The sequence below is a fragment of the Schistocerca serialis genome, chromosome 11 (assembly GCF_023864345.2).
Source record: "Schistocerca serialis cubense isolate TAMUIC-IGC-003099 chromosome 11, iqSchSeri2.2, whole genome shotgun sequence".
NCBI lineage: Eukaryota > Metazoa > Arthropoda > Insecta > Orthoptera > Acrididae > Schistocerca > Schistocerca serialis.
Window position 1 is genome coordinate 118,082,054 of NC_064648.1, and position 22,928 is coordinate 118,104,981.

Here is a 22,928-nt window from a genome sequence, read left to right on the forward strand (position 1 = left end):
AAAGCTGCGATTGCCACAGCGGCGCCACCGCCAGAAACGGAGGGCGACTGCTTTACACTACGCGCTGCAGCGCGCTTTTCAAAACAACAATTTTTACTACGGCTCACCACCATTTTGTGACTTTGGTGCTGAATGACAGACAGTTACTCATATTGAATCAACATGTCATCCCTGTGCCTAAAAGAGAATTTTCAAAGATTTTTTGACAGGGCCAAATGTAATGATGAACTATATAAAAGACCTTGATCTTCACCTACGACTATTGTCATTTGTATTATACACTGAGCTGTAAAAGTCATGGGACACCTCGTAACATTGTGTCGGGCTTCCTTTGACTGGCATAGTGCAGCAACTTGATGTGGCACGGACTCAACAAGTCACCTGCAGAAATACGCAGCCATGCTGCTTCTGTAACCATTCAAAATTACGAAAGTGTTGCCAGTGGAGGATGTTGTGCATGAACTGATGTCTCAATTATTTCCCATAAATGTTCAGTGGAATTCATGTCGAGTGGTGTGGATGGCCAAATCATTTACTCAAGTTGTCTAGAAAGTACCTCAAACCAGTCACAAGCAATTGTGGTCCGGTGACATGACATCGTTATTTGGAGACACTAAGTCCACGAATGGCCGTAAATGGCCTCCGAGTAGCCGAACGTAACCATTTCCAATTAACGATCAGTTCAGTTGGACCAGAGGGCCCGATCTACTGCACGTAAACACAGCCCACACCATTATGGAACCACTACCAGCTTGCACAGTGCCTTGTTGACAATTTGAGTGCACGGTTTCATTGTGTCTCTGTCAGACTGGAATCCCACCATCAGCTCTTACAAGCTGAAATTGGGCCTCATCTGAGCAGGGCACAGGTTTTAGTCATATGTCCCACATTGATTTCTGTGGTTATTTCAAGCAGTATTGCTTGTCTGTTAACACCGACAACTGTACGCAAGTTTCACTGCACTTGCCCTGGCTGCATTGTTCGTGGTCAGTGGTAATCCCTGAAATTTGGTATTTGCAACACACTCCTGCATTGCAGCCCTCGAGAAAATTGAGTTCCCTAATGATTTCTAAAATCGAATGTCCCGTGCGTCCAGTTCCAACTACTACTCTGCATTCAAAGACTGTTAACCCGTGTTGTGTGACCATAGTCACGATGGTAACATTTCCACATCTGAGTGCAAATGACAGTTCCACCAATGCTTTGCCCTTTTATACCTTACGAATGCAATAATACTGCCATTTGTATATGTGCATATTGTTATCCCATGATTTTGTCAGTCTTATTGCTGCAGAACGGTGTTGAAGTATTGATACAAAGTAGTTTAGTAATCTTTGTATATGGTCAGCCACTCTTGTGATTCAAAAACTCTTACTGTATGCTATACCAGTACAATAAATAATAACAATAATATGAAACAGCTTGACTGAAATAATCAGTTGATAGGACAGATACCCCTGTATTCACATAACCAGAAGTCTTGTTCCTCCTGCCACTGAACTTCACTAATTCCCACTATATCTAACTTTAACCTATCCATTTCCCTTTTTAAATTTTCTAACCTACCTGCCCGATTACGGGATCTGATATTCCACACTCCAACCCGTAGGATGCCAGTTTTCTTTCTCCTGATAACGACGTCCTCCTGAGTAGTCCCCACCCGGAGATCCGAATGGGGGACTATTTTACCCAAAAGGACGCCATCACCATTTAACCATACAGTAAAGCTGCATGCCCTCGGGAAAAATTACGGGCGTAGTTTCTCCTTGCTTTCAACCATTCGCAGTACCAGCACAGCAAGGCCATTTTGGTTAATGTTACAAGGCCAGATCAGTCAATCATCCAGACAAAATCAAACAGGGGTAATGCAGGAGTAGGTTTAATAATGAATAAGAAAATAGGAATGCAGGTAATCTACTACAAATAGAATAGTGAAAGCATTATTGTGGCCAAGATAGATACGAAGCCCACGCCTACCACAGTGGTACAAGTTTATATGCCAACTAGCTCCGTAGAAATTATTCAGATAGTGAAGGGAGACGAAAATTTAATAGTCATGGGTGACTGGAATTCGACAGTAGGAAATGGAAGAGAAGGAAATGAAGTAGGTGAATATGGAATGGGGGTAAGGAATGAAAGAGGAAGCCGCCTGGTAGAATTTTGCACAGAGCATAACTCAATCATAGCTAACACTTGGTTCAAGATTCATGAAAGGAGGTCGTATACATGGAAGAAGCCTGGAGATACTGACAGGTTTCAGATAGATTATATAATGGTAAGACAGAGATTTAGGAACCAGGTATTAAATCATAAGACATTTCTAGGGGCAGATGTGGTCGATGACCACAATCTACTGGTTATGAACTGTAGATTAAAACTGAAGAAGCTGCAAAAAGGGGGGAATTTAAGGAGATGGGACCTGGATAAACTGACATAACCAGAGGTTGGAGAGAGTTTCAGGGAGAGCATTAGGGAAAGACTGACAAGAATGGGGGAAAGAAATACAGTTGAAGAAGAATGGGTAGCTTTGAGGGATGAAATAGTGAAGGTAGCAGGGGATCAAGTAGGTAAAAAGATGAGCGCTAGTCGAAATCCTTGAGTAACAGAAGAGATATTGACTTTAATTGATGAAAGGAGAAAATACAAAAATGCCGTAAATGATGCAGGCAAAAAGGTATACAAACATTTCAAAAATAAGATTGACAGGAAGTGCCAAATGGCTACGCAGGGATGGCTAGAGGACAAATGTAAGAATGTAGAGGTGCATATCACTAGGGATAAGATAGATACTGCCTATAAGAAAATTAAAGAGACATTTAGAGAAAAGAGAACCACTTGCATGAATATCAAGAGCTCATGTGGAAACCCAGTCCTAGGCAGAGAAGGGAAAGCAGAAAGGTGGAAGGAGTATATAGAGGGTCTATACTAGGGCGATGTACTTGAGGACAGTATTATGGAAATGGAAGTGGATGTAGATGAAGATGAAGTGGGAGATACAATACTGCATGAAGAGTTTGACAGAGCACTGAAAGACCTGAGTCGAAACAAGGCCCCGGGAGTAGACAACATTCCATTAGAACTACTGACGGCCTTGGGAGAGTCAGTCCTGACAAAACTCTACCATCTGGTGAGCAAGATGTATGAGACAGGCGAAATACCCTCGGAGTTCAAGAAGAATATAGTAATTCAAATCTCCAAGAAAGCAGGTATTGACAGATCTGAAAATTACCAAACTATCAGTTTAATAAGACACGGCTGCAAAATCTAACACAAATTCTTTACAGATGAATGGAAAAACTGGTAGAAGCCGACCTAGGGGAAGATCAGTTTGGATTCCGTAAAAATGTTGGAACATGTGATGCAATACTGACCCTGCAACTTATCTTAGAAAATAGATTAAGGAAAGGCAAACCTACATTTCTAGCATCTGTAGACTTAGAGAAAGCTTTTGACAATGTTGACTGGAATACTCTCTTTCAAGTTCTGAAGCTGGCAAGGGTAAAATACAGGGAGCGAAAGGCTATTTACAATTTGTACAGAAACCAGATGGCAGTTATAAGAGTCGAGGGGCATGAAAGGGAAGCAGTGGTTGGGAAGGGAGTGAGACAGGGTTGTAGCCTCTCCCCGATGTTATTCAATCTGTATATTGAGCAAGCAGTAAAGGAAACAAAAGAAAAATTCGGAGTAGGTATTAGTGTGGGGGGGTAAAAATCGTAGAGGGAGACCAAGAGATGAATACACTAAGCAGATTCAGAAGGATGTAGGTACTGAGAGATGAAGAAGCTTGCACAGGATAGAGTAGCATGGAGCGCTGCATCAAACCAGTCTCTGGACTGAAGACCACAACAACAACAACAACTTATTATGTCTAAGAGTTGGGAAGCAAATAGGAAAACACATTACATTGAATTATGAAACAGACCGTGGTGGACTTAGATCGAACGAGAAACAAACCGCTAGGAAGAAGTGGACAGATCCAGTGTAGAGCTGATTTGATAAAGGTGGTGGTCGATGACTAGAAGAGACTGAAAGAAGGGCGGGCATGCCATTCATGGTAAAGAAAGGGGCATATTTGAGCATGTAAACACTAATTGGTTTTACTGTTAAACTGTAATGATGTTAAGGGACTCACTATTTGGCTCTCCTATTGATTGAACTCTAGCAAAGGGAAACAAACATTTCGGTACCAGTCTAGGAACCTTGCAGTCCATCAAACTGGGAAACAACATCCAACGGGATTCTTCCGAAGCTCAGTCCCGGGTTCTGTTGATGACAGAAAGGTAGAGGTCAAGCGTTTTGGGTAGCCCTTGGGCAAGGGACCATTTTGTACTCAACAGAAGCATCATCTTTTTGTCACTATCCTGCAGTACAGGGCTAAAGTACGAATATTACACACTTCCTCCAGCTTACGCAAATGGAGCAAATCGGTTGGTTCTTTTTGCATTTGATGTGGGTTACGGTGGGCCTTAAGGGACCGTTAGTTTATTGGTGCATCTTTCAAACCTCCTCCCCCAAAAAGGATTTTTTACCATTTTTATACTAAAACCGAGCCGCGGATTCCAAGATGGATATTCCCAGCAAATGGCCGAATTTTTTACGATATATTCCTCAGACCACGATCTCGAAAAACCTTTAAAGTTTCCTTGATATCTTCAACCGTTCCTGAGGCACAAAGTTACTTTCTATGTAGGCCTATACGTAAAATACGAAAGTAATGCACGTAAAATACGAACGTAAATTCCGGTGTGAGGCGAAATCTAAATAATAAATAAACGCAGCAAATTGCTCAAATTTGAACACTTTATATTTTCTATGTCCGCAGTTCGTGGTATCGCGGTAGCGTTCTCGCTTCCCGAGCGCGGGGCCCCGGGTTCGATCCCCGGCAGGGTGGGATTTTCACCTGCCTCGAGATGACTGGGTGTTGTTGTGCCGTCTTCATCATCAACATTCGTCCCCATTACGGTCGGAGGAAGACAATAGCAAACCACCTCCGCTAGGATCTTGCGTAGTACGGTGGTGCGGGTCTCCCGTATCGTCCCCTAAGCTATGTCAATGCGTACGGGACTTTATCGTCATCATTCTCTATTGCCAAGTATTTATCTAGAGTGTCACTTGGCGTCTCTAAAAATCTTTTATCGAGAAAGACGGCTAGGCACTTCAGTCCGGAACCGTGCTGCTGTTGCAGTCGCAGGTTCGAATCCTGCCTCGGACATGGATATGTGTGATGTCCTTAGGTTATTTAGGTTTAAGTAGTTCTAAGTCTAGGGGACTGATGACCTCAGATGTTAAGTGGCATAGTGCTTAGAGCCATTTGAACCAGACAGCTATGCACGGTAAATGGGTGTATACTACACATTCCTAAGAGCCCGATCTCCAGCAACTTTGGAAATTTTATTGATGTCTTTATCCGTATCTAAATAACAAATAAACGCAGAAAATTGCTCAAGTTTTAACGTTATATTACCTATGTCCGCAGCTCGTGGTCTCGTGTCCTGGGTTCGATTCCCAGCGGGGTCAGGGATTTTCACCTGCCTCAAGATGACTGGGTGTTATCGTGTCGTCTTCATCATCAACATTCGTCCCCATTACGGTCGGAGGAAGGCAATAGCAAACCACCTCCGCTAGGATGTTGCGTAGTACGGTGGTGCGGGTCTCCCGTATCGTCCCCTATGCTAAGTCAAGGCGTACATGACTTCATCGTCATCATTCTCTATCGATAAGTATTTATCTAGAGGCTCACTTGGCGTTTTTAAAAATCTTTTATCGAGAAACACCCCAAATCATGGTTTTTGGGTGCCAAACCCAGACAGCTAGGCACTTCAGTCTGGAACCGTGCTGCTGCTGCGGTCGCAGGTTCGAATCCTGCCTCGGGCATGGATATGTGTGATGTCCTTAGGTTAGTTAGGTTTGAATACACTCCTGGAAATTGAAATAAGAACACCGTGAATTCATTGTCCCAGGAAGGGGAAACTTTATTGACACATTCCTGGGGTTAGATACATCACATGATCACACTGACAGAACCACAGGCACATAGACACAGACAACAGAGCATGCACAATGTCGGCACTAGTACAGTGTATATCCACCTTTCGCAGCAATGCAGGCTGCTATTCTCCCATGGAGACGATCGTAGAGATGCTGGATGTAGTCCTGTGGAACGGCTTGCCATGCCATTTCCACCTGGCGCCTCAGTTGGACCAGCGTTCGTGCTGGACGTGCAGACCGCGTGAGACGACGCTTCATCCAGTCCCAAACATGCTCAATGGGGGACAGATCCGGAGATCTTGCTGGCCAGGGTAGTTGACTTACACCTTCTAGAGCACGTTGGGTGGCACGGGATACATGCGGACGTGCATTGTCCTGTTGGAACAGCAAGTTCCCTTGCCGGTCTAGGAATGGTAGAACGATGGGTTCGATGGCGGTTTGGATGTACCGTGCACTATTCAGTGTCCCCTCGACGATCACCAGTGGTGTACGGCCAGTGTAGGAGATCGCTCCCCACACCATGATGCCGGGTGTTGGCCCTGTGTGCCTCGGTCGTATGCAGTCCTGATTGTGGCGCTCACCTGCACGGCGCCAAACACGCATACGACCATCATTGGCACCAAGGCAGAAGCGACTCTCATCGCTGAAGACGACACGTCTCCATTCGTCCCTCCATTCACGCCTGTCGCGACACCACTGGAGGTGGACTGCACGATGTTGGGGCGTGAGCGGAAGACGGCCTAACGGTGTGCGGGACCGTAGCCCAGCTTCATGGAGACGGTTGCGAATGGTCCTCGCCGATACCCCAGGAGCAACAGTGTCCCTAATTTGCTGGGAAGTGGCGGTGCGGTCCCCTACGGCACTGCGTAGGATCCTACGGTCTTTGCGCGCATCCGTGCGTCACTGCGGTCCGGTCCCAGGTCGACGGGCACGTGCACCTTCCGCCGACCACTGGCGACAACATCGATGTACTGTGGAGACCTCACGCCCCAAGTGTTGAGCAATTCGGCGGTACGTCCACCCGGCCTCCCGCATGCCCACTATACGACCTCGCTCAAAGTCCGTCAACTGCACATACGGTTCACGTCCGCGCTCTCGCGGCATGCTACCAGTGTTAAAGACTGCGATGGAGCTCCGTATGCCACGGCAAACTGGCTGACACTGACGGCGGCGGTGCACAAATGCTGCGCAGCTAGCGCCATTCGACGGCCAACACCGCGGTTCCTGGTGTGTCCGCTGTGCCGCGCGTGTGATCATTGCTTGTACAGCCCTCTCGCAGTGTCCGGAGCAAGTATGGTGGGTCTGACACACCGGTGTCAATGTGTTCTTTTTTCTATTTCCAGGAGTGTAGTTCTAAGTCTAGGGGACTGATCACCTCAGATGTTAAGTATCATAGTGCTTAGAGCCATTTGAACCAGACGGCTATGCACGGTAAATGGGTGTATACAAATATTCCTAGGATCCCGATCTCCAGCAACTTTGGAAATTTTATTGATGTCTTTATCCGTATCACGTAAAATCCTGTGTGAGGCGGAAAGGTAGTTTATAAAATGACATAGCATGAACAGATATACTGTGAAGGGTCTCCGTTGCCATCACAAGGGTGCTGCAACCATTTTGTAGTGCTTAAGCCCACGGAAATTTTTTTTTTTCACGTAAAATCCGATCTGAGTTGAAAATTATTTTGTGTTATTTCAATTTCGGAATGACGTGCCCGGATGTAGCATGTAAAAGACGGGAACCAGAGTAAACATGCTCCTACCGGAGCACAAAAACACGAATACTGTCCTGTTTAAAAGACCCTGACCTAAAAGTGAGGTACCAGCTACCTCGTTCTATCTTCCTCAGCACCTTTAAAAAAATTTCCAAAAATTTTGCTATGGTAACATACTAGTGTTTTCTTATACTGGAAGAGAAGCAGACAGTGGCAATGGAAAATAGTAGACTGGTTGTGGTGTAGGAAGAGCGAAGGAAACAATGCCATTGTAAGAGAGAGAGACAACGGCAGTGGAACAGAGTTCAGAGAACAGTGCTAGGAAAAGTGTGATGATGATGAAGTCCCGCACACCTTGACAGAGCATAGGGGAACAATGAGGGGGACCCGCACCGCCGTACTAGGCAAGGTCCTAGTGGAGGGGGTTCAGCTAATGCCTTCCTCCAACCGTAATGGGGATGAATCACGATGATGAAGACAACATAACAACACCCAGTCATCTCGAGGAAGGTGAAAATCCCTGACCCCGCCGGGAATTGAACCCGGGACCCCCTACTCAGGAAGCGAGAATGCTACCACGAAACCACCAGCTGCGGACAGGAAAAAGAGTGAAGGGGACAGTACCAGTGGGAAAGGAAGAAACAGAAGGAGAAAGTGGAAGTGGGTGAGAGCCAATGATAGTGAGAGAGCCTACGGTAATGAGGACGAGGAAGAGAAAGAGAGTGACAGTGGGAAGAGACAGCAGCAGTGGGAAGGAATGAATGAGACGGTAGCAGTAAGAGAGAGAGAGCAAGAGGGAGAGGAGACAGTAGCAGTATGACAGAACGAAGAAGACTGCAGCTGTGAGGCAGGAGACAGTGAGAGATACAGAGAGATAAGACAATGAGTTGCACTAAATGAGGGAGAAAAAATGGGCAAGTGGACGTGGATGAATATGAGCGACTTGCGGTGATGGACTAGTAACAGCTGTGAGCGACTTAGCTGGGGAAGGTTATGAGAGTGGGAGGTGAGTTGCATGTTAAAAACAGTGCGAATATGTTCAAATGACAGACTTTTTGGCAAAATTCGTAAAGGTGCTGAGGATGCTCATAAATTAAGGATAATTGCAGAATGTGGTGCCACACAACGTGGCACTACACAAAACTGGCGCTAATAGCATAGGCACATACGGAACACACACGACACAGATCTGTAAGTCCACGGTATTGGTGATAAGTTGAGAAAACCGTCCCGAAACACATGTGCTACAAAACGCCATTGTTTCCTGCGCATGTACCCCGACATCAATATGGGATATGATCACCGTGCACACGTACACAGGCCGCACAACGGGTTGGCATACTCTGGATCAGGTGGTCGAGCAGCTGCTGGGGTATAGCCTCCCACTCTTGCACCAGTGCCTGTCGGAGCTCCTGAAGTGTCGTAGGGGTTTGAAGACGTGCAGTGATACGTCGACCGAGACCATCACAGATGTGCTCGATGGGGTTTAGGTCTGGAGAACAGGCAGGCCACTCCATTCGCCTGATATCTTCTGTTTCAAGGTACTCCTCCACGGTGGCAGCTCGGTGGGTCCGTGGGTTATCATCCATCAGCAGGAAGGTGGGACTCACTGCACCCCTGAAAAGGTGGACATACTGGTGCAAAATGACACCCCGATACACCTGACCTGTCAATGACATGCAGGGGTGTACGTGCACCAATCAAAATCCCACCCCACACCATCAAACCACGACCACCATACAGGTCCCTTTCAAGGACATTAAGGGGTCGGTATTTGGTTCCTGGTTCACGCCAGATGAGAACCCAGTGAGAATCACTGTTCAGACTATACCTGAACTCGTCCGTGGACATAACGTGGGACCACTGTTCCGATGACCATGTACTGTGTTCTTGACACCAGGCTTTACAGGCTCTCCTGTGACCAGGGATCAGTGGAATGCACCTCGCAGGTCTCCGGGCGAATAAACCATGTGTGTTCAGTCGTGTGTAGACTGTGTGTCTGGAGACAACTGTTCCAGTGGTTGCGGTAAGGTCCCGAGCGAGGCTACCTGCAGTACTCCGTGGCACTCTGCGGGCACTGATGGTGAGATATCGGTCTTCTTGTGGTGTTGTACACTGTGGACGTCCCGTACTGTAGCTCCTGGACACGTTTCCTGTCTGCCGGAATCGTTGCCATAATCTTGAGATCACACTTTGTGGCACACGGAGGGCCCGTGCTACGACCTGCTGTGTTTGACCAGTCTCCAGTCGCCCTAGTATTCTACCCCTCATAACGTCGTCAATATGTGTTCTCTGAGCCATTTTCAACACACAGTCACCATTAGCACGTCTGAAAACGTCTGCACACTTACTCGCTGCACCGTACTCTGAAACGCACCTCACACACCTCTGCGTATGTGGACTGCTGCCAGCGCCACCGTGCGACGACCGCAGGTCAAATGCACCGCACGGTCATACCCAGAGGTGACTTAAAGCCGTCCAAAGCGTTGTTTCACCATGTATCAGCATTATCCTTAATTTATGAGCATGAGTGTAGTATGATTCAAATGGTTCAAATGGCTCTGAGCACTATGCGACTTAACTTCTGAGGTCATCAGTCGCCTAGAACTTAGAACTAATTAAACCTAACTAACCGAAGCACATCACACACATCCATGCCCGAGGCAGGATTCGAACCTGCGACCGCAGCGGTAGCTCGGCTCCAGACTGTAGCGCCTAGAACCGCACGGCCACTCCGGCCGGCCAGTGTAGTATGAGGCAGCTGGTACACCCACTTTTCAGTTAATCTTTGAAACAGGAGTATTTTCACCTTTTTTCTGCTCCGACAGAAGAATTTGTCCTCTGTTCAATGCCAACGATTAATAAACAAAAAATGGTTCAAATGGCTCTGAGCACTATGGGACTCAACTGCTGTGGTCATTAGTCCCCTAGAACTTAGAACTAGTTAAACCTAACTAACCTAAGGACATCACAAATATCCATGCCCGAGGCAGGATTCGAACCTGCGACCGTAGCGGTCTTGCGGTTCCAGACTGCAGCGCCTTTAACAGCACAGCCACTTCGGCCGGCGATTAATAAACACCACCTCGGCTGTGTTATTACACATTTATTATGTTACGACCGGTTTCGTTCGTTGAAAACCTTCATGTAGTCGAGTTGTGCTAAAGTCGTGATATAAATGGTCTTGTTGTCCTAGGTAATGTTAAAGACCATATCCAAAAACACTGATCGTAAACTTTCTACTGCCCGCCTGACGAAAGTACGACGAGGATATACGGTGTGGTGCGTATAGTATGCGATGAATGTTGCCCGGACGAAACCCTGGTTGTAACACAATAAATGTGTAATAATACAGCTCTGTTGGTTTTCATTAATTTTTAATGTTAGTGTCAGCTATTGTGCTAAACATGACAAAGATTATTTTCAGTATCGTCTTGCTCTTAACCCCACACTCAGTCGACTAATAAGTTAACACTATAGATTTAAACTTTCCCATGAGGGTAATGAAATAAAAACATACTTCCGCAAACGTTATGCAAAATTACATTTACAGTTCGATCTAAATTTAATCCTTGCCAGCTTAGTGGCTGAAGAAGTAGTAAGAAGGCGAGATCAACGAAATGATGCGGTTGTTAATTTTATGCAGTTAAAATCCACAATATTTTGCGACAAAATTTACAAATGCTAGAAGAAGGGGCGTTTAACATTCAAGGACGATTTACGGCCGGCCGGAGTGGCTGAGCGGTTCTAGGCGCTACAGTCTGGAACCGCGCGACCACTACGGTCGCAGGTTCGAATCCTGCCTCGGGCATGGATGTGTGTGCTGTCCTTAGGTTAGTTAGGTTTAAGTAGTTCTAGGAGACTGATGACCACAGAAGTTAAGTCTCATAGTGCTGAGAGCCATTTGAACCATTTTGACGACTTACGAAAAAATCTCGCGTGGTGCGTATGAATTCATAGTAATTCCAACGTCACAGCTTCGACATTTACGAAACATTGATGGTATTTATAATTTTTAAAAAATTACGTCCTTTACATGGCGTCCTCCAGCACGAATACATTCGTGAAGTCTGCTGTTGAGATTCCTCATTGACCGCTGCAACATCTCAGCTGGGATACTGGGAACTGCATCCCGAATTCTCTGTTTTTAAACTCATCCAGGGTTCTTGGTCGAGTCGTGTAGACTTTGCTCTTGAGGTAGCCCCACAAGAAAAAATCACAAACTGATAAATCTGGCGATCTAGGTGGCCAGAGAACGTTGCTGAATCGTGAGATCACACGGTTGCCAAACAATTCTCGCACATACGCCATTGATTGCCGGGCAGCGTGTGATGTTGCTCCGTCCTGGTGAAACCAGGCTTCTGGACCGTTTGGAAAGTTGTTCAATGCAGGTGTAACAAAAGTTCATGACATGTTCATGTCGCTCTCTTTTTCCTACTCTAAAGGTGCTGAACCTTCCATGCCTATATATATGTGACACAATAATCTTTGTAAGAGCATATTTAAGAAACTCCTATGTCTATCAGTTGAACAGTTCTGTGCACAATTACACAACAAGAAACGGTAATAACATTCATGTCTCATATGCCAGAATATCAGCCTCCCAGAAGAGTGTCCTTCATAGAGGCACAAAATTGTATAACCACCTTCCTAACAACATCAAGTTGGTAAAGCAAGACAGCTTGTTCAAAAAAAAAAGCTGAAGTTATTTCTGATGGACCACAGTTTCTACTCTGTAAATGAATACCTCTCAGAATGAAACAGAATTTTGTAATGTTAAATTAATAAACAATTTATGGCAATTATTTATTAAAATGTACTACTTGTACATGTAACTTTGTATTAATGTAGATATTTGTAGTCCACAGCACTGTATAGGTTCAAAATGGCTCTGAGCACTATGGGACTTAGCATCTATGGTCATCAGTCCCCTAGAGCTTAGAACTACTTAAACCTAACTAACCTAAGGACATCACACAACACCCAGCCATCACGAGGCAGAGAAAATCCCTGACCCCGCCGGGAATCGAACCCGGGAACCCGGGCGTGGGAAGCAAGAACGCTACCGCACGACTAAAACTAAATAGGCCTAAATAAATAACGATCGACATTGATAGTTATTGAGTTTCCCTGTTCATTTGGAAAAACATACTGTCCGATAATCCCATGTGACGAAACACCACGCCATACTGTCACTTTACGCTCTTGAACATCATTAGGATTTGTGTTTGCCTAGTAACGGTAGTTCTGTTTAATGACATAACCTGTGAGATGAAAATGTGCCTCATCTGACATCCATAACTTGTTTACAAATTCATCGTCATTGTTTATTTTTGTTATCATTTGTTGACAGAATCCTAACCCTAACCTGTAATCATTGTCCTTCAATTGTTGCACCAACTGTCATAGGCATACCCATCGAGGGGAGCTGCCCCCCCCCCCCCCCCCCCAGATGATATTCGCAGTTTTTCACTAGTTTACTGTTTTATTTAATAAGAAATGCTGCATGTTTTCTCGGATTGTACAAGTACATTCTTGTATTTAAAATGTTTATTAAAAGCAGTTTTTCACTGGTTTACTGTTTTATTTAATAAGAATTGCTGTAAGTTGTCTCGAGTCCTTGTTTCCTGAGACTAGTATGACCTGCCTCCCCCCCATAGTTCAGATCCTGGGTACGCCCTTGCCAACTATAGTTTTGTACGGATGAAATTTTAAATCGAGATGAAGAATTCTGCGAACGTACTCCCAGGACATTCCAACCACTGCTGCTTGCTTACGAGTTGAACGCCGTGGGCTATGTAAGACAAACTCGCGTACAACATCAATGTTCGCTGGAGGACGCACACCTCTTGGCCCTCCTGTTGGTTTCTTCTTGAGGGCAGATCGTGTCTCTTGAAAGTTATTAATCCAACATTTTATCGCGTGTTTCCACGGGACGGCATCATGACGTCCTAAATTATAAAAACGTCGAAACTCCCTCTGCGCCGCTACCAATCTATCGTCGTTTTTATAAAACATTTTTATGGCTGACGCACGCTGTTGTACTTTTCACTGATCCATGATTACTGAAATTACGGACTGTTTACTCGCTAACTCGAAACATCCCCCAGTGCTGCCACCTGCCCATGGCTGCCACTACTCATGTCAAACATTCCTGTTACTCAGTCACCTTGTATTATAAAAAGTCTTCCTATAAGAGACAGTCAGATGAAAATGAGACAAATGGAAAAAGTAGGAAAGTATTTATTATTTGAAAAGTAATTCCCTAACTGTTAATACATTTATCCTACTATAAGACAAGACAGTGAAGGGCTTCATGGAAACATGTTTGCTGTTGCGTACAGAACCATGATAACAAAAACAGACATAATGTCTGAAGGGATAACGTTTTCATTAAGGGTTCCCAAAATTTGGAAACCACATGAGAAGTTATCGGGACCGTATAGAGGATGTGTAAGGGATACACAGCGAAACCTCTGCAGCCTAGTCGAAACAACAGGCATGTCAACTAGGGGAAAGTCATGATTGCCCCTTTTTTCGAGTATAAGGACCCACTGCCACAATTCATGCACAGAACTACGTGAAGACAATAATTACTAAAACTGAGCATCAATCCAAACGCTCGCGATAATGGCGGACGACATCAGTCTCTTGCAAGATGATGCCCTCTGATATGTTGCCAAGGCTGTTTCAAGTATGCTGCCGAAGTTTCGCTGGGAACCTCTTAGACATCCTAAATCATACAGGCCCAAACATTCCCCTTGCGGTTTTCATATCTATGCAGTCCTGAAGAAAGACATTCTTGGCTGTGCATGCCAGGGCACAATCCGTAGGCCACAGCAAACATTTTTGCATGAATGCACTGAGTGTTTCATCTCACGGTGGGATAATACACGCATCAAAAAAAGTTTTGCGTTACCCCTGTTCCCAGAACTCCTGAAGATAGACGTTGACTGTGGGTAATGTATCACAGACACAGTCCCTTTGACTGTTCAGACATGTCACTAAACCCACCCAAAGATGTAAACAACCGTGCATGAGCAACGCCTATTAGACGGAGGGGGTCCGACAGCCGATCACTTCCAGTCACTCCACCAGCAAGGAGGTACACGGCTCGTGTTGTCTGTAGTTCAACTATGCTTAGACCGCGGTTCGACCGCGTCCATATTGTTACTTTGTGCCAGGAAGGGCTCTCAACAAGCGAAGTGTCCAGGCGTCTCTGAGCGAACCAAAGCGATGTTGTTCGGACATGGAGGAGAGACAGGAACTGTCGATGACATGCTTCGCTCAGGCCGCCCAAAAGCTACTACTGCAGTGAATGACCGCCACCTACGAATTTCCTACAGCCACAGGACGTCGTGTTACGACTCAAACTGTGCGCAATAGGCTGCACGATGCGCAACTTAATTCCCGAAGTCCTCGGCGAGGTCCATCTTTGCAACCACGACACCGTGCAGCGCGGTACAGATGGGCCCAACAACATGCCGAATGGACCGCTCAGGATTGGATCACCTTCTCTTCACCGATGACTTTCGCGTATGTCTTCAACCAAACAATCGTCGGAGACGTGTTTGAAGGCAACCCGGTCAGGCTGAACGCCTTAGACACACTGTCCAGCGAGTGCAGCAAGGTGGAGGTTGTCTGATGTTTTGGGGTGGCGTTATGTGGGGCCGACGTACACCGCTGGTGGTCACGGAAGGCGCCGTAACGGCTGTACGATACGTGAATGCCATCCTCCGACCGTTAGTGCAACCACATCGGCAGCATACTGGCGAGGCATTCGTCTTCACGGGCGGCAATTCGCGCCCCCGTTGTGTACATCTTGTGAATTACTTCCTTCAAGATAATGACATTAAAAATGGTTCAAATGGCTCTGAGCACTATAGGACTTAACATCTGAGGTCATCAGTCCCCTAGAACTACTTAAACCTAACTAACCTAAGGACATCACACACATCCATGCCCGAGGCACGATTCGAACCTGCGACTGTAGCGGTCGCGCGGTACCAGACTGAAGCGCCTAGAACCGCTCGGCCACATCGGCCGGCGATAACGACATCGCTCGACTAGAGTGGCCAGCATCTTCTCCAGACATGAACCCAATCGAACAATCCTGGGATACATTGAAAAGGGCTGTTTATGGACGACGTGACCCACCAACCACTCTGAGGGAGCGAAGCCGAATCGCCGTTGAGAAGTGGGACAATGTGGACCAACAGTGCCTTGATGAACTTGTGGATAGTATGCCACGACGAATAGAGGCATGCATCAATGCAAGAGGGCCTGCTACTGGGTATTAGAAGTACCGGTGTGTACAGCAGTCTGGACCACCACCTCTGAAGGTCTCGCTGTATGGTGGTGCAACATGCAATGTGTGGTTTTCATAAGCAATAAAAAGTGCGGACACGATGTTTATGTTGATCTCTATTGCAATTTTCTGTACAGGTGATGCAAAACTATATTTGATGTGTGTTTTTTGAAATAAAAAAAAGGTTGACTTACTTTTTCGCACTTGTCTCATTTTCACGTAACCGCCCCTTATACAATTCCCAGGAACTGAGCTTGTGTAGCATAAACATGCAAACCTCCTGGTACAAGAATAAGCACATCTTCTTTTCGAATCATCTCGTCAGGCAGTTGTCATTTCCTTTGGGAAGATGTCTGCAACATATCGAGACAGTCAAAAGGCTGTAACTACGTAGCAGTTCAAGACAATCTCACTCTCTCTCTCTCCCTCCCTCCCCAAAGAAAGCAGGAGCAGAAAGATTAGTAGAAAACCAAGTTTCTCGGAATATTTACAGATTTATACTGACAGCTTCAAAATTCCAGATATTGGCTGAGTGGAATGTGCGTTCCTGTGCCCAAGCACAGGTTGCAAGGAACTGATTTCACTCCGCAGCGAAACTTCTAGGTTTTCTAGCGAAGCCACCGCTATACTCGCAGCGTTAAATTATTGAGTTGATGAATAAGTTCTTAGCGTTTTTGTTTTGCGTGTCGGTATTCCGGCTGCTACGGATTTGTTTAACGATTGTCATTTATTATGTTTAGTTCACTGTTCCTATTCGAGTTTACAGATTTACTATTTTGTCATTTGGGGATACTGAGTGGACTTCGCTAGAAAATGGAGTGAAAAGTGGAGAAATCGCAACAATTCCGATATATTCTTCCTTTTCAGTCGATAGACGGATGACAGCAGGGGAGGCAGCCAAAACCTTTTACGCCGTGTATGAGGATAATGCTGTTAAACAGAGCACGGCAAGAAAATGGATTTCTCATTTTATGGAGGATCGTTTAGAGACTTCTACATCTACATCTACGTACATACTCCGCAATCCACCATACGGTGCGTGGCGGAGGGTACCTCGTACCACAACTAGCATCTTCACTCCCTGTTCCACTCCCAAACAGAACGAGGGAGAAATGACTGCCTATATGCCTCTGTACGAGCCCTAATCTCTCTTATCTTATTTTTGTGGTCTTTCCGCGAAATATAAGTTGGCGGCAGTAAAATTGTACTGCAGTCAGCCTCAAATGCTGGTTCTCTAAATTTCCTCAGTAGCGATTCACGAAAAGAGCGCCTCTTTTCCTCTAGAGACTCCCACCCGAGTTCCTGAAGCATTTCCGTAACACTCGCGTGATGATCAAACCTACCAGTAACAAATCTAGCAGCCCGCCTCTAAATTGCTTCTATGATCTCTCTCAATCCGACTTGATAGGGATCCCAAACGCTCGGCATTACTCAAGAATAGGTCGCACTAGTGTTTTATAAGCGGTCTCCTTTACAGATGAACCACATCTTCCCAAAACCCTAACAATGAACCGAAGACGACTATCCGCCTTCCCCACAACTGCCATTACATGCTTGTCCCACTTCATATCGCTCTGCAATGTTAATCGACGTGACTGTGTCAAGCGCTACACTACTAATGGAGTATTGAAACATTACGGGATTCTTTTTCCTATTCATCTGCATTGATTTACATTTGCCTATATTTAGAGTTAGCTGCCATTCTTTACACCAATCACAAATCCTGTCCAAGTCATCTTGTATCCTGCTACAGTCACTCAACGATGACACCTTCCCGTACACCACAGCATCATCAGCAAACAGATGCACATTGCTATCCACTCTATCCAAAAGATCGTTTATGTAGATAGAAAACAACAGCGGACCTACCACACTTCTCTGGGGCACTCCAGATGATACCCTCACCTCCGATGAACACTCACCACCGAGGACAATGTACTGGGTTCTGTTACTTAAGAAGTCTTCGAGCCACTCACATGTTTGGGAACCAATCCCATATGCTCGTACCTCAGTTAGGAGTCTGCAGTGGGACACCGAGTCAAACGCTTTCCGGAAGTCAAGGAATATGGCATCTGTCTGATACCCTTCATCCATGGTTCGGAAGATATCATGTGAAAAAAGGGCGAGTTGCGTTTCGCAGGAGCGATGCTTTCTAAAGCCGTACTGATGCATGGACAACAACTTCTCTGTCTCAAGGAAATTCATTATATTCGAACCGAAAATATGTTCGAGAATCCCGCGACAAACCAATGTTAAGGTTATTGGTCCGTAATTTTGAGGATCCGTCCTTCTACCCTTCTTATATACAGGCGTCACCTGCGCTTTTTTTCAGTCGCTCGGGACTTTACATTGGGCAAGAGATTCGCGATAAATGCAAGCTAAGTAAGGAGCCAATGCAGTAGAGTACTCTCGGTAAAACCGAATTGGAATTGGAATCCCATCAGGACCTGGCGGTTTATTTACTTTCAACCCACTTACCCATGTTCAGGAAGACCTTCAGGGTTTGGCTAAGATCGTTTGAACGCATTAATCCACAGTGATCCACGTCATTCTACTCGAAAACTGGCAAATGTGATAAGCTGTCGGCATTCCTCTAGCGTGCGACATTTGCATGCACTGGGGAAGGTTCAAAAGTCGTGTGTGTGTGTATTGTGTATTGAACTGGGGACCTACAAACGACGGAGAGGCGTCGTCCCGCCGTAGCCCTCAGTGGTTCAGAACCCCACAGAATGTTCTCACGAAATTTCAATCACCAACTTTCTCCTCGGAATGCGAAAATATTTTGTTGACGCCGACCGACATTGAGAGAAACGATCATCATAAGAAAATAAGGGAAATCAGAGCTCGCACGAAAAGATACAGGTTTTCGTTTTCCCCGCGCGCTGTACGAGATTCGAATAACAGAGAATTATTGTGAAGGTGGTTAGATGAAGCCTCTGCCAGGCACTTAAATGTCAGCTGCAGATGTAGATGTAAATGTGTACGTGGAAAATGGTTGCGGGATGAAAAGGCCGAAGGAAAATGAAGAATCAATAACAAGAAAAAATACGGTATAGAGTAAAAAAAATGGAGATGAATACAGTAGTTGTTAATAGCAGTGTTTCCTTTTTGTTTGCATAGAAATGTATTTATACTCGGCTTTGAATAAAGCTTGGTTACCTTTCCAATGTAACGCAGCAAACCGCTACGAATAAATTGTACATACAAAATATAAAATGTGTCAGCGAACATCGACAGCACTGAGATCTGCGTTTTCCATGTTAACAAGATGTAAAAAATCGTTAATTTTTTATTTTTTAGTGGTGCATAATGTCTTTGCTTTTTTTCTACTAGCTGTGATCGTTGACGGCATGGATGTTACAATAATCTAACTTCCTTGGTTGACGGCGCCGCGTCCACAACAAACATCAAAATGGCGTCATAGCGTCAAAACAAAGAAGTCCGAGCGAGCTTCTGGAAGCTACCGCGAGATGTCAGGAGCTGCCCGTTCTTTTCCGTTACACTGGGGTCACCGCTGCAGACGACCGTGCAGAGCTGCTAGTTATTATCGTCGACGGGCGGGGGTGCTGCTTCTTGACTCCAGAGGGGCAGTCGGCTTTTGTTGGCAGGCGGCTCAGTGACACATTAGAAGTCGTGCGGGAGTGTTGGTGTACGTTGTTCGCTCTCGTTGGCGCGAGAAAGACTGAAACGAGAAATAATTCCAAGATGGATATTCGGTGGCTGTGGACTTTGGGCGTTATTTCGTGCCTCCTGCTAGACATGCGGGCTGCGTCTTCACAAGGTAAGCGAAAAGAACCGTTTAGTTGTGCTTAGCTTACGAGCCCATGTGTTTCCTCAGCTTTAGTGTTGTGCGTCTGACATCTGGTTTGGACGCATATCGTGTGACATCTGTTTATAAGCAGATCAGACTTTCAGATATCTAATGCTATTGTTTCCTTCAACATCCGTTATCACGGTGTAACAGAACATATGCGGCGTGTAGCGGGTGGGTCTGTAGAACCCGGATAGCATGTGAATGACCAGCGGGAGTATTTGTTTCTCGCTCTTGTGTTTCTGTCCTTGTTATTAGAGGGCCGTTGCAAGCGCGTTTAGCGAATAAGTGATGTTGCGATTAAATCTTAAAACGACCGTCTTTTTGGTGTGTTTACCGTTAGATTTTCCTGCGGGTTCGCCTTTTTCTGCCAGTTTATCGGGTGTGCAAAGGTCCAGAAATAGTAATCATAGCGAACTATTCTGACCAGCAAACATTTTGTTGCGCGATGCTGCGAGACTGTCAAATGGGGGAGCTAGGCAATGAGTTCAAACGGGCACTTCCTTTCCGACGAAACCGCCCACATGGTTTGCTGTTGCTCTTTGGTTAGCTGCATTCATTTCTTGGGCTATACGTCTCGTGATTTATTCATAGCGAACATGTTAATGTTTAAATTCTCTAGAGGGTTGCGCAATAAGATTCTATACGGCTTTTCTTGCGCTGTAATATTTGCTAAGTCGTCAGTTGCTGCAGTATTCATCAGGTCTTAGGTAGTATGCTCAACGTTTCAGACCACATTTTATGAGCTACCGAAGAGACTGTTTGAAAATATGGACAGTATTATCCTACGAGTGTTTTTCTGAGAGACAAACTTGAATTAGTGTCATTGCAGTTGATGCAGAAATTAGACAGTTTCACCCAAGCTGCTGTCAGTATGTGTTATGAAAATAGTTTATGCAGGAATTAAGTATTAGTTTCGGGGAAATTGTTGCAGCTGCAGACGTGAATTGATGTGTGCTGTTGGAAAGCTTAGTTCTGGTGACAGACGTGTAGCGTGGTCTAGGTTAGGTTGATAAGGTGATAATTCGGTTGTGAGCTGCCGTATGTGAAAGCAAATTACAGGTTGCGGTAACAAATTTATCTTTAGTGGAGCCAAAGGTTTGCGTCTGCGCCGTATTTAACGTGTTTTTCATCGTAAAAACTAAAGCTGCAAGGTAAACTCAGGAAACGTACTACGATAATGAAGTCCCAGAGTATTTTGTTGTATATGACTTACATATGTCGTGTATAAACGAAAACAATGCAAGGGGCCCCCCACTACGCAACTTGTACCACAAACTTTTCAAAAACAGCTTTGACCATTTCTTTTAAATAGTGAGTGTATCGAGACGTAAAATCACAACAAATGATAAAATGATGCAAAATAGATAAAAGCGAGCACATCAGGGAAAAGGTGACAGTTTTCTAGTTTCACATGTCGCATCACTATTTACGTGATGTAACACCTCGTGTGTTTGTGTATCAACCTATTTGTGGGATTTTTCCGTTCACGTGCTGGCACCGCTGACGGTTCTGCAGCGAAAAAAGTCGACTTGTTCTGCGGTCGACTAGGTTATGTAACCCTTCCTCCGACTTTGCGTTTGCAGCACATTGTCAGGACTGCGCGAATCTGGCTAGCGCTTAGCTTAGATTACGAACGGATTACGAGCTGAAGATTGCATATTTCGTCGGAAACGCTCATTGAGATACCATAGATATTTCTAAAGTAAGGCAATTCCGTACCAAATTCAAGCAATGTTATCTGCATGGCTGACGGTTCACAACTTCGCAAGCAGTCTTGTTTTCTTCTGAATTCAGTATTTTGCGGATCATTCAGTCAGGGTGTCCCACAAGTAATGGGCAGTATTCAGGGATATGGCAGGAACGATAATTCGAGGCGAAAAAATCTCGTAAACATGGGCTCTAATGCATACCTGCATACCTTGAGCTATACGCACTTCATATTCGATACCGTGAACACCTCTTCTGCAAAACAAATGGTCATGGCTCTCCAGGTATGAATATTAGATCCCATGTTTACGAGACACTTTTGCTTCGAATGGTCGTTTGTCATCCCTGAATACTGACCATTCGTCCTGTGCCATCCAGTTTAGGGTACTGCGCGTAATGTTACCGACTCGTAGATAGGGAGTCCAAAATCTGGCACAATACTCAACAATTGCTCGCATTGGCTTCTTGTACGCAACAATACAGTTGCTTGCGGAGTATTTATGTAGATGTAATCGCCTTTTTGTTTTTCTCTTGTTTAGAAATGTCAAATATTTTACAGGTGTATGGTGTGTAAGAAAATACATCAGCAGTCTTCTTCTTGCAGTCGTATTTTCTGTTTAGAGTTTTCTAACAAGGGAACCTCCCCATTGCACCCCCCTCAGATTTAGTTAAAAGTTGGCACAGTGGATAGGCCTTGAAAAACTGAACACAGATCAATCGAGAAAACGGAAAGAAATTGTGTGAAACTATGAAAAAAATATGCAAAATATACAAACTGAGTAGTCCATGTGCAAGATAGGCAACATCAAGGAGAGTGTAAGCTCAGGAGTGCCGTGGTCCCGTGGTTAGCGTGAGCAGCTGTGGAACGAGAGGTCCTTGGTTCAAGTCATCCCTCGAGTGGAAATTTTACTTTCTTTATTTTCGCAAAGTTATGGAAGATCAGTTTGGATTCCGTAGAAACACTGGAACACGTGAGGCAATACTGACCTTACGACTTATCTTAGAAGAAAGATTAAGGAAAGGCAAACCTACGTTTCTAGCATTTGTAGACTTAGAGAAAGCTTTTGACAATGTTGACTGGAATACTCTCTTTCAAATTCTAAAGGTGGCAGGGGTAAAATACAGGGAGCGAAAGGCTATTTACAATTTGTACAGAAACCAGATGGCAGTTATAAGAGTCGAGGGACATGAAAGGGAAGCAGTGGTTGGGAAGGGAGTAAGACAGGGTTGTAGCCTCTCCCCGATGTTGTTCAATCTGTATATTGAGCAAGCAGTAAAGGAAACAAAAGAAAAATTCGGAGTAGGTATTAAAATTCATGGAGAAGAAATAAAAACTTTGAGGTTCGCCGATGACATTGTAATTCTGTCAGAAACAGCAAAGGACTTGGAAGAGCAGT

General features: G+C 45.1%; 1 protein-coding gene across 1 annotated transcript in view; it reads left to right on the top strand.

Moving 5' to 3' along the window:
• Positions 1–19,561: 19,561 nt before the first annotated feature.
• Positions 19,562–22,928, top strand: part of LOC126426748 (plexin domain-containing protein 1) — a 421,413-nt gene continuing 418,046 nt past the window's right edge. Inside the window, exon 1 of the mRNA XM_050088735.1 lies at positions 19,562–19,791. Within this exon, the coding sequence (XP_049944692.1) occupies positions 19,716–19,791 (76 nt within the window). The 5' untranslated portion in view covers positions 19,562–19,715. The remainder of the gene's footprint in view (positions 19,792–22,928) is intronic.